At 36.8% G+C, this 11,878-nt stretch overlaps 1 protein-coding gene across 1 annotated transcript; it reads right to left on the bottom strand.

The window, feature by feature from the left end:
- Positions 1-177: 177 nt before the first annotated feature.
- Positions 178-11,755, bottom strand: sqor (sulfide quinone oxidoreductase). The gene is made up of 10 exons (XM_029153965.3): positions 11,596-11,755; positions 2,949-3,173; positions 2,673-2,843; positions 2,504-2,557; positions 2,203-2,397; positions 1,892-2,101; positions 1,586-1,769; positions 963-1,030; positions 684-862; positions 178-612 (listed from the first exon to the last, which is right to left on the bottom strand). The coding sequence occupies exons 2-10, from the start codon at positions 3,156-3,158 to the stop codon at positions 555-557; spliced, it is 1,329 nt and encodes a 442-aa protein (XP_029009798.1). The 5' UTR covers positions 3,159-3,173; positions 11,596-11,755; the 3' UTR covers positions 178-554.
- Between the last annotated feature and the right edge of the window lie 123 nt (positions 11,756-11,878).

Raw genomic sequence — 11,878 nt, 5'->3', positions numbered from 1 at the left:
CTCACTTTTGATATTGACTTTTAAGATAAAGCACTTTGGCAGTTTGCATCTCAATGTGCAAGCTTCTCTGAAAATTTCGAAAATATTGTTGTGCTGAGTAATTTCTGCTAGATGATGTGCCAAATTAAATAATAAAGACTAATAATCTAATCTAAAGTAATGAAAATACAATAACAGTTTATATCAACACAATGCTTTTAATGACCAGTGGACAATGATTTCTGTTGGGCACCTGTGATTTAAAAAATGTGGCAGCTAATAAAACACACATGCCAGTAGAGATGAGGCTTTATACATAGGCTACCAGGGGCACATGTGGCTGTATAGAATGTTGCAAAAACGTGAATCAGTTTCATGTTTCCACAAGATTTGATGTAGTACATTAAGAAAAGCAGCAAGACCTTGAATTTATTGTCAAGGAACCAAAAGCCTGACCACCCACAGCTAGTAAAGTTTGAAACTTCTTATTACATATTATGAATGGTAGATTTCATAGGCTTTCCTTGTAAGGACTTACAATTTATATTTCTTAGTATGCAGGCCAAGATGACGTTTCATTTCATCCCAAGATGAAAGAGTTTCCTGTAAGGTCCTGGTCCACCCCAAAGGCCCCTGATGCAAAAAAGAGAGCAAAGTTAAACAAATGTCCTGGAATGATTCATTACTGCTATACGTAAGCATACCTGAGAAGCCCATGCCAGTAGAGATGAGGCATTACATCAGCTTTCATGTGGTACATCAGTCTTCTTTCTTTGGCTTGGTTTATGGGGAAGGTTTCCAGCGGTTGTCCATTGTAGTCAAACTCTGCCAGAATGACTGTGTTGTAGCTCGTCACCAACGGACACGAGGTGTAGCCGTCGTACTGGAAACAAGTTCCAGATTATGTTTTTCCAAAAAAAGAAGCTAAAATCTTCAATGTTAAGAAGTTAACGTTAAGTAGTTCATTTTTAATGTCCACTTACTATCTTATCCGGTTTCTCATTTTTAAGTAATCTGCTGATTGTTCGGTGCAGAACTGCAGACTGTGCAGCTAAAAACAAGACAGCACATTTGGCATCAATGTTTTGTAATGTTTTGAATTATATTACGAGATAATTCTATTGTTAGAATCCTATCCTATTGACTGAGATCATTAACTCTAAATGAACACCACATTGAAAAAAACACGATAAGTAGTAGAAATGACTTCCTAGCAGTCAAGGTGACGTTGTGCAGGAGGTCATAATACTGTTTTATAACCCAATATTGTAAACAACTGATGTCATGCTGGCTGGAAATTACAGGACAAACACAAGTAACACAGGAAATTCAAATTACCCCAGCAAACAACTGTTGGAGGACAGTGAAAAGTATTTGTTTGTCTAATATAATGGTAAAGTCAAAAATAAAATGAAGTTATGGTAGAATCCAATACTAATGAGAAGGGCCTCAGACTAAAAGCTTTACAGGGTCTGGCGTTTGGTTTATAGCCTTATGTAATCTTATTATTGTGCAATAAAATTCATAATGACCGTATTTATCTTAAAAGGAATAGAACAAGCAGAGAACATGAGATTAATTTGTGCGAACTGTATTCAGCACCTACCGACAGCGGCACCCGTCTTGGCTGTAGGCAGATTGGTGCAGTCTCCGATCCCAAACACATTTGGATACTTCTTATGCTGGAGTGTATCTTTGTTGAGATCCAGCCAGCCGCCGTCATCAGCCAGTGGACTGCCTTTAACCACCAAACTGGGCCCCATTGGTGGCGTGACATGAAGCATTTCATACTACGGACAGATAATAGTTGTAGTCTGTGTTGCCTATGCAGTATTTGTGTGCAAGAATCAGTCACAACATAAAAAATATCACATTGTTTTACAATTTAAAGAATAAATATTAATTTAATTACCTCAACCACTCTGGTTTCTCCTGGTTTGTCAAGATTTTCAAAAACCGCTTCTTGCTTGTCTGGTCGCACTTCAATCAGGTTCTGCCTCAGGTTTACTTGCAGGTCACGGCGTTTTACAATGTCCCACAGCGAGTCTGCGTACTTCTTGATTCCAAAGAGCACAGGTAAGGATGTGTTGTACATTATGTTGGCCTTTTCCCTTTTTCCTGTCTTTTTCAGAAAGACAAAAATATTTCAAATTTAATGTGGGAAACCACAACCAATTTCTAAAAATGTGCTACATATCATTGCATCACACAATATGTAGTTACCTTTCTGAGATAGGCATCTGATAGGTACATGATCTTTTGTGGAGCTCCAGCACATTTCACAGGAGTGTTTGGGAATGTAAACACGGCATTTCCCTCCTTGAAGTCCTGCAGTGCTTTCCATGTTTTCTCCACAGTTTGGATAGAGTAGTTTGACCCAATCTTTGGATGTTCAAACCCCTCTGGGAGACCTTTGACCTTTGATATACATTAACAGGAGCATAAACATTCTGGGATAAATTTATACTAAGTGGCAAAACCTTGGTAGGAAGAGACAGGATATGATGATTAAAAATTACGTTACCCTCTCAAAATGAAGTTGCAAACCAAGGGCCACGATCAAATACTCATAGGTGATCTGTAATGTGATTGGGAAAGTTTATATACGGCTACACACACAGATCAGGATTCCATTTCAATAACAGTCCAAGCCAATAGATGAAATACAACCCAAATAACAAAGGCAATCATACTTCAGTTCCATCCTCTGTGCGGACAGTGTTTGTGTCTGGATTTATTTCCTGGACTTTAGATTTCACCCAGTGCACCCCAGAGGGCATAACACTTGCAGTGGGACGTCCTGAAGAGGCTGCCTTTTTAGCACCAGCACCAACCAGGGTCCATATTGGCTGATAGTAATGCATCTAAAAGAATTAAAACATTGGTAGACACATTCTTCGAGTTACCATCACCTTTCATGTTTTATTGTAGTAATAAAAAAACGGAGTACAGCAAACTGTAATCCTTACCTCACTGGGCTCCACAACCGCCACGTTCCCAGCTCCCATCAGCCTCTTCATTCGTGCGCTCATAGTAATGCCCCCACTTCCTCCACCCAGGACTAGCATTTTGTGATGCTGTTTGGCACATGCATGGCTGCTGGTGTGGAGCTGTGTGATGTGTGTGGACACAGCAACGCCTGTTGACTGGCACTTCCTCAGACGATGAAACGATGCCATTCTGTGCTGGACAAACTAATGATAATCGCCTTGTCAGATACACTGAATTGTCACATGCAACAAAAATGTAAACAAACTTTACTTCAGTTTGAGCATTAGTGGCACTAACTACTGCGGTCAAGTGAGCCGTCGTTCGTTCATCCGTCGTTCAGCCAGCCGCGCTTCAGAAACGTCTTGCGCCCGTATTACGCGCTTTACAGCAGAGAACAAAACACGCTCGTCGCGACTTCCTCTTTTCATAGCGACACGTCTGGTCTGTTCAAAATATTGAAAAATACGAAACAAAATATTGCATATATAGAAAAACTGTCGCCTAATGAAGATCTGTATACTTTTACTGTAAAATTAAGCATTTATTATTATTTAAAACTACCATGTCATACTGTGAAACTTTTATAATTAATAACTTAACTTTGGTGCATAGTTCCAGGCTCAGACCACTTTCCCCTTGTTCTACTAGAGGTGTACTATCACCACACAAAGATTTGTGTATTTTTACTGTATAGTTTTGGATTTATTAGTATTCAAAACTACCAGTTCATACTGTAATACAGTCAACTTTGATCATTAATAACTTGACTTTGGTGCATAGTTCCAGGCTCAGACCACTTTCCCCTTGTTCTACTAGAAGTGTACTATCACCACACAAAGATTCATGTATTTTTACTGTATAGTTTATGATTTATTAGTATTCAAATCTACCATGTCATACTGTAACTGTATGGGCCGTATAGTCAACTTTAATCGTTAATAACTAGACTTTGGTGCATAGTTCCAGGCCCAGACCACTTTCCCCTTGTTCTACTAGATGTGTACTATCATCACACAAAGATTCGTGTATTTTTACTGTATAGTTTATGATTTATTAGTACTTGAAAGTACTATGTCATACTGTAATACAGTCAACTTTGATCATTAATAACTTGACTTTGGTGCATAGTTCCAGGCCCAGACCACTTTTCCCTTGTTCTACTAGATGTGTACTATCATCACACAAAGATTCGTGTATTTTTACTGTATAGTTTTGGATTTATTAGTACTTGAAAGTACTATGTCATACTGTAATACAGTCAACTTTGATAATCAATAACTTGACTTTGGTGCATAGTTCCAGGCTCAGACCACTTTCCCCTTGTTCTACTAGATGTGTACTATCACCCCACAAAAAGTCATGTATTTTTACTGTATAGTTTATGATTTATTAGTACTTGAAAGTACTATGTCATACTGTAATACAGTCAACTTTGATCATTAATAACTTGACTTTGGTGCATAGTTCCAGGCCCAGACCACTTTCCCCTTGTTCTACTAGATGTGTACTATCATCACACAAAAATTCATGTATTTTTACTGTATAGTTTATGATTTATTAGTACTTGAAAGTACTATGTCATACTGTAATACAGTCAACTTTGATAATCAATAACTTGACTTTGGTGCATAGTTCCAGGCTCAGACCACTTTCCCCTTGTTCTACTAGATGTGTACTATCACCCCACAAAAAGTCATGTATTTTTACTGTATAGTTTATGATTTATTAGTACTTGAAAGTACTATGTCATACTGTAATACAGTCAACTTTGATCATTAATAACTTGACTTTGGTGCATAGTTCCAGGCCCAGACCACTTTCCCCTTGTTCTACTAGATGTGTACTATTACCCCACAAAAATCCATGTATTTTTACTGTATAGTTTATGATTTATTAGTACTTGAAAGTACTATGTCATACTGTAATACAGTCAACTTTGATCATTAATAACTTGACTTTGGTGCATAGTTCCAGGCTCAGACCACTTTCCCCTTGTTCTACTAGATGTGTACTATTACCCCACAAAAATTCATGTATTTTTACTGTATAGTTTATGATTTATTAGTACTTGAAAGTACTATGTCATACTGTAATACAGTCAACTTTGATCATTAATAACTTGACTTTGGTGCATAGTTCCAGGCCCAGACCACTTTCCCCTTGTTCTACTAGATGTGTACTATCATCACACAAAAATTCATGTATTTTTACTGTATAGTTTATGATTTATTAGTACTTGAAAGTACTTTGTCATACTGTAATACAGTCAACTTTGATAATCAATAACTTGACTTTGGTGCATAGTTCCAGGCTCAGACCACTTTCCCCTTGTTCTACTAGATGTGTACTATCACCCCACAAAAAGTCATGTATTTTTACTGTATAGTTTATGATTTATTAGTACTTGAAAGTACTATGTCATACTGTAATACAGTCAACTTTGATCATTAATAACTTGACTTTGGTGCATAGTTCCAGGCCCAGACCACTTTCCCCTTGTTCTACTAGATGTGTACTATTACCCCACAAAAATCCATGTATTTTTACTGTATAGTTTATGATTTATTAGTACTTGAAAGTACTATGTCATACTGTAATACAGTCAACTTTGATCATTAATAACTTGACTTTGGTGCATAGTTCCAGGCTCAGACCACTTTCCCCTTGTTCTACTAGATGTGTACTATCACCCCACAAAAAGTCATGTATTTTTACTGTATAGTTTATGATTTATTAGTACTTGAAAGTACTTTGTCATACTGTAATACAGTCAACTTTGATAATCAATAACTTGACTTTGGTGCATAGTTCCAGGCTCAGACCACTTTCCCCTTGTTCTACTAGATGTGTACTATCACCCCACAAAAAGTCATGTATTTTTACTGTATAGTTTATGATTTATTAGTACTTGAAAGTACTATGTCATACTGTAATACAGTCAACTTTGATCATTAATAACTTGACTTTGGTGCATAGTTCCAGGCCCAGACCACTTTCCCCTTGTTCTACTAGATGTGTACTATTACCCCACAAAAATTCATGTATTTTTACTGTATAGTTTAGGATTTAGCAGTACTTGAAAGTACTATGTCATACTGTAATACAGTCAACTTTGATCATTAATAACTTGACTTTGGTGCATAGTTCCAGGCTCAGACCACTTTCCCCTTGTTCTACTAGATGTGTACTATCACCCCACAAAAAGTCATGTATTTTTACTGTATAGTTTATGATTTATTAGTACTTGAAAGTACTATGTCATACTGTAATACAGTCAACTTTGATCATTAATAACTTGACTTTGGTGCATAGTTCCAGGCCCAGACCACTTTCCCCTTGTTCTACTAGATGTGTACTATTACCCCACAAAAATCCATGTATTTTTACTGTATAGTTTATGATTTATTAGTACTTGAAAGTACTATGTCATACTGTAATACAGTCAACTTTGATCATTAATAACTTGACTTTGGTGCATAGTTCCAGGCTCAGACCACTTTCCCCTTGTTCTACTAGATGTGTACTATCACCCCACAAAAAGTCATGTATTTTTACTGTATAGTTTATGATTTATTAGTACTTGAAAGTACTATGTCATACTGTAATACAGTCAACTTTGATCATTAATAACTTGACTTTGGTGCATAGTTCCAGGCCCAGACCACTTTCCCCTTGTTCTACTAGATGTGTACTATTACCCCACAAAAATTCATGTATTTTTACTGTATAGTTTAGGATTTAGCAGTACTTGAAAGTACTATGTCATACTGTAATACAGTCAACTTTGATCATTAATAACTTGACTTTGGTGCATAGTTCCAGGCTCAGACCACTTTCCCCTTGTTCTACTAGATGTGTACTATTACCCCACAAAGATCTGTATATTTTTACTGTATAGTTTATGATTTATTAGTACTTGAAAGTACTATGTCATACTGTAACTGTATGGGCCGTATAGTCAACTTTAATCGTTAATAACTTGACTTTGGTGCATAGTTCCAGGCCCAGACCACTTTCCCCTTGTTCTACTAGATGTGTACTATCACCCCACAAAGATTCGTGTATTTTTACTGTATAGTTTTGGATTTATTAGTATTCAAAACTACCATGTCATACTGTAACTGTTTGGGCCGTATAGTCAACTTTAATCGTTAATAACTAGACTTAGGTGCATAGTTCCAGGCCCAGACCACTTTCCCCTTGTTCTACTAGAGGTGTACTATTACCCCACAAAGATTCGTGTATTTTTACTGTATAGTTTTGGATTTATTAGTATTCAAAACTTCCAGGTCATACTGTAATACTCTATGGGCCTTATATTCAACTATGATGATGAATAACTTGACTTTAGTGCATAATGCCAGGCCCAGATTATGTCACTTTTCATAAAAAAACTGAGTGAGGCTAAGCACACACACATTAAATCCTTTTATTACCATCTGTTAGGACTCCAAAGTGTGACTTTTAATATTGAAACTAAATGTTTAATGTTTAATATAAAGTCATGGAACAGTCAAAAACTGAATATTTATGTGTGAAACATACATTAACGTGGTGGAGGAGTTTGTGTGCCTGAATGACCCCGGGAGCTATGTTGTTGGGGGCTAAATGCCCCTGGTAGGGTCTCCCAAGGCAAACAGGTCCTGGGCTGGGCTGAACTGGAGGAAGTGTCCAGAGAGAGGGAATTTTGGAGTTTGCTTAGACTGTTGCCCCCGCGACCCGCCCCAAGAAAAAGCGGTTGAAAATGGATGGATACTGAAATCGTTATTTGTTCTCATTAAACCATTTCCCATGTCTGGAGTTTGTTTTATCAAAGTTATTGCCGTCTCTGTTCTTACACATTGTAATATCTAGTTTTGAACACTAAAATGTAAATACAAAATGTATATAACCAAATATTCAGGATTACAATTAATGCAATTATTCTCTCTTCACAATACAGACTTAAAACAATAAAAAAGAAAGTTACACACTACACTGTTTGTAGTGCAGTACTTATTGGTTTTATGCTTGACTGTAAGGGCCATATTTCGGCATAACATGGTACTACTAAAATCCTAAACTATACAGTAAAAGTACACAGATCTTTGTGTGGTGATAGTACATCTCTAGTAGATCAGGGGGAATGTGGTCTGAGCCTGGAACTATGCACCAAAGTCAAGTTATTGATTATCAAAGTTGACTGTATTACAGTATGACATAGTACTTTCAAGTACTAATAAATCATAAACTATACAGTAAAAATACATGAATCTTTGTGTGATGATAGTACACATCTATTAGAACAAGGGGAAAGTGGTCTGAGCCTGGAACTATGCACCAAAGTCTAGTTATTAACGATTAAAGTTGACTATACGGCCCATACAGTTACAGTATGACATGGTAGTTTTGAATACTAATAAATCATAAACTATACAGTAAAAATACACGAATCTTTGTGGGGTGATAGTACACATCTAGTAGAACAAGGGGAAAGTGGTCTGGGCCTGGAACTATGCACCAAAGTCAAGTTATTGATTATCAAAGTTGACTGTATTACAGTATGACATAGTACTTTCAAGTACTAATAAATCATAAACTATACAGTAAAAATACATGAATTTTTGTGGGGTGATAGTACACATCTAGTAGAACAAGGGGAAAGTGGTCTGGGCCTGGAACTATGCACCAAAGTCAAGTTATTGATTATCAAAGTTGACTGTATTACAGTATGACATAGTACTTTCAAGTACTGCTAAATCCAAAACTATACAGTAAAAATACACGAATCTTTGTGTGATGATAGTACACATCTAGTAGAACAAGGGGAAAGTGGTCTGGGCCTGGAACTATGCACCAAAGTCAAGTTATTAACGATTAAAGTTGACTATACGGCCCATACAGTTACAGTATGACATAGTACTTTCAAGTACTAATAAATCATAAACTATACAGTAAAAATATACAGATCTTTGTGGGGTAATAGTACACATCTAGTAGAACAAGGGGAAAGTGGTCTGAGCCTGGAACTATGCACCAAAGTCAAGTTATTGATTATCAAAGTTGACTGTATTACAGTATGACATAGTACTTTCAAGTACTGCTAAATCCAAAACTATACAGTAAAAATACACGAATCTTTGTGTGATGATAGTACACATCTAGTAGAACAAGGGGAAAGTGGTCTGGGCCTGGAACTATGCACCAAAGTCTAGTTATTAACGATTAAAGTTGACTATACGGCCCATACAGTTACAGTATGACATGGTAGTTTTGAATACTAATAAATCATAAACTATACAGTAAAAATACATGAATTTTTGTGGGGTGATAGTACACATCTAGTAGAACAAGGGGAAAGTGGTCTGGGCCTGGAACTATGCACCAAAGTCAAGTTATTGATTATCAAAGTTGACTGTATTACAGTATGACATAGTACTTTCAAGTACTAATAAATCATAAACTATACAGTAAAAATACACAAATCTTTGTGGGGTAATAGTACACCTCTAGTAGAACAAGGGGAAAGTGGTCTGGGCCTGGAACTATGCACCAAAGTCTAGTTATTAACGATTAAAGTTGACTATACGGCCCATACAGTTACAGTATGACATAGTACTTTCAAGTACTAATAAATCATAAACTATACAGTAAAAATATACAGATCTTTGTGGTGTAATAGTACACATCTAGTAGAACAAGGGGAAAGTGGTCTGAGCCTGGAACTATGCACCAAAGTCAAGTTATTAATGATCAAAGTTGACTGTATTACAGTATGACATAGTACTTTCAAGTACTAATAAATCATAAACTATACAGTAAAAATACATGAATTTTTGTGTGATGATAGTACACATCTAGTAGAACAAGGGGAAAGTGGTCTGGGCCTGGAACTATGCACCAAAGTCAAGTTATTAATGATCAAAGTTGACTGTATTACAGTATGACATAGTACTTTCAAGTACTAATAAATCATAAACTATACAGTAAAAATACATGAATTTTTGTGGGGTAATAGTACACATCTAGTAGAACAAGGGGAAAGTGGTCTGAGCCTGGAACTATGCACCAAAGTCAAGTTATTAATGATCAAAGTTGACTGTATTACAGTATGACATAGTACTTTCAAGTACTAATAAATCATAAACTATACAGTAAAAATACATGGATTTTTGTGGGGTAATAGTACACATCTAGTAGAACAAGGGGAAAGTGGTCTGGGCCTGGAACTATGCACCAAAGTCAAGTTATTAATGATCAAAGTTGACTGTATTACAGTATGACATAGTACTTTCAAGTACTAATAAATCATAAACTATACAGTAAAAATACATGACTTTTTGTGGGGTGATAGTACACATCTAGTAGAACAAGGGGAAAGTGGTCTGAGCCTGGAACTATGCACCAAAGTCAAGTTATTGATTATCAAAGTTGACTGTATTACAGTATGACATAGTACTTTCAAGTACTAATAAATCCAAAACTATACAGTAAAAATACACGAATCTTTGTGGGATGATAGTACACATCTAGTAGAACAAGGGAAAAGTGGTCTGGGCCTGGAACTATGCACCAAAGTCAAGTTATTAATGATCAAAGTTGACTGTATTACAGTATGACATAGTACTTTCAAGTACTAATAAATCATAAACTATACAGTAAAAATACACGAATCTTTGTGTGATGATAGTACACATCTAGTAGAACAAGGGGAAAGTGGTCTGGGCCTGGAACTATGCACCAAAGTCTAGTTATTAACGATTAAAGTTGACTATACGGCCCATACAGTTACAGTATGACATGGTAGATTTGAATACTAATAAATCATAAACTATACAGTAAAAATACATGAATCTTTGTGTGGTGATAGTACACTTCTAGTAGAACAAGGGGAAAGTGGTCTGAGCCTGGAACTATGCACCAAAGTCAAGTTATTAATGATCAAAGTTGACTGTATTACAGTATGAACTGGTAGTTTTGAATACTAATAAATCCAAAACTATACAGTAAAAATACACAAATCTTTGTGTGGTGATAGTACACCTCTAGTAGAACAAGGGGAAAGTGGTCTGAGCCTGGAACTATGCACCAAAGTTAAGTTATTAATTATAAAAGTTTCACAGTATGACATGGTAGTTTTAAATAATAATAAATGCTTAATTTTACAGTAAAAGTATACAGATCTTCATTAGGCGACAGTTTTTCTATATATGCAATATTTTGTTTCGTATTTTTCAATATTTTGAACAGACCAGACGTGTCGCTATGAAAAGAGGAAGTCGCGACGAGCGTGTTTTGTTCTCTGCTGTAAAGCGCGTAATACGGGCGCAAGACGTTTCTGAAGCGCGGCTGGCTGAACGACGGATGAACAAACGACGGCTCACTTGACCGCAGTGCACTAACTGTTGTTTTTTCCTATTACTTACTATTACTATTGCTATTACTAACGCTATTACTTTCTCTTTTCTTATTTGGTGCAGAATGACTTCTGTATCGCTGTACCTGCAGCACGTCACGTACTGTAATAAGCTAGCTAGTTAGCTAAGATAGCCTCCATAACACTCATTCCTGCACAGGCATAGACGAGATAACAGCACACACGTTTCAGCACTGCAACGTGGAAAGAGCCGCACACGCCAAACTCACCACTGCGGTCCACTGTCGGCTTTATGTCCGACCCAAACCAGGTGTCTGAAGGGTTTAATCAGAGCTGTCTTCTCTAAGTTCCGACGGTACGAGTGGCGCATCTGAAGTTTGAGAACCCCGACGTGCCCTACACCCTTCAGTCCAGTGGCGTGGGCGGGGCTGAAATCAGGATCCTATTTGACGGTTGGACGATTCGTCCCGCCCTTTGACCTTTCTGGCCAATCAGCGCTGAGCATGATTACGCTTATAACTTCAGCGTAAAATGCGCTAAACGGATTAATAA

Source organism: Betta splendens, chromosome 6 (genome assembly GCF_900634795.4).
Source record: "Betta splendens chromosome 6, fBetSpl5.4, whole genome shotgun sequence".
Classification (NCBI taxonomy): domain Eukaryota; kingdom Metazoa; phylum Chordata; class Actinopteri; order Anabantiformes; family Osphronemidae; genus Betta; species Betta splendens.
This window is presented reverse-complemented; position numbering and strand designations above follow the sequence as displayed.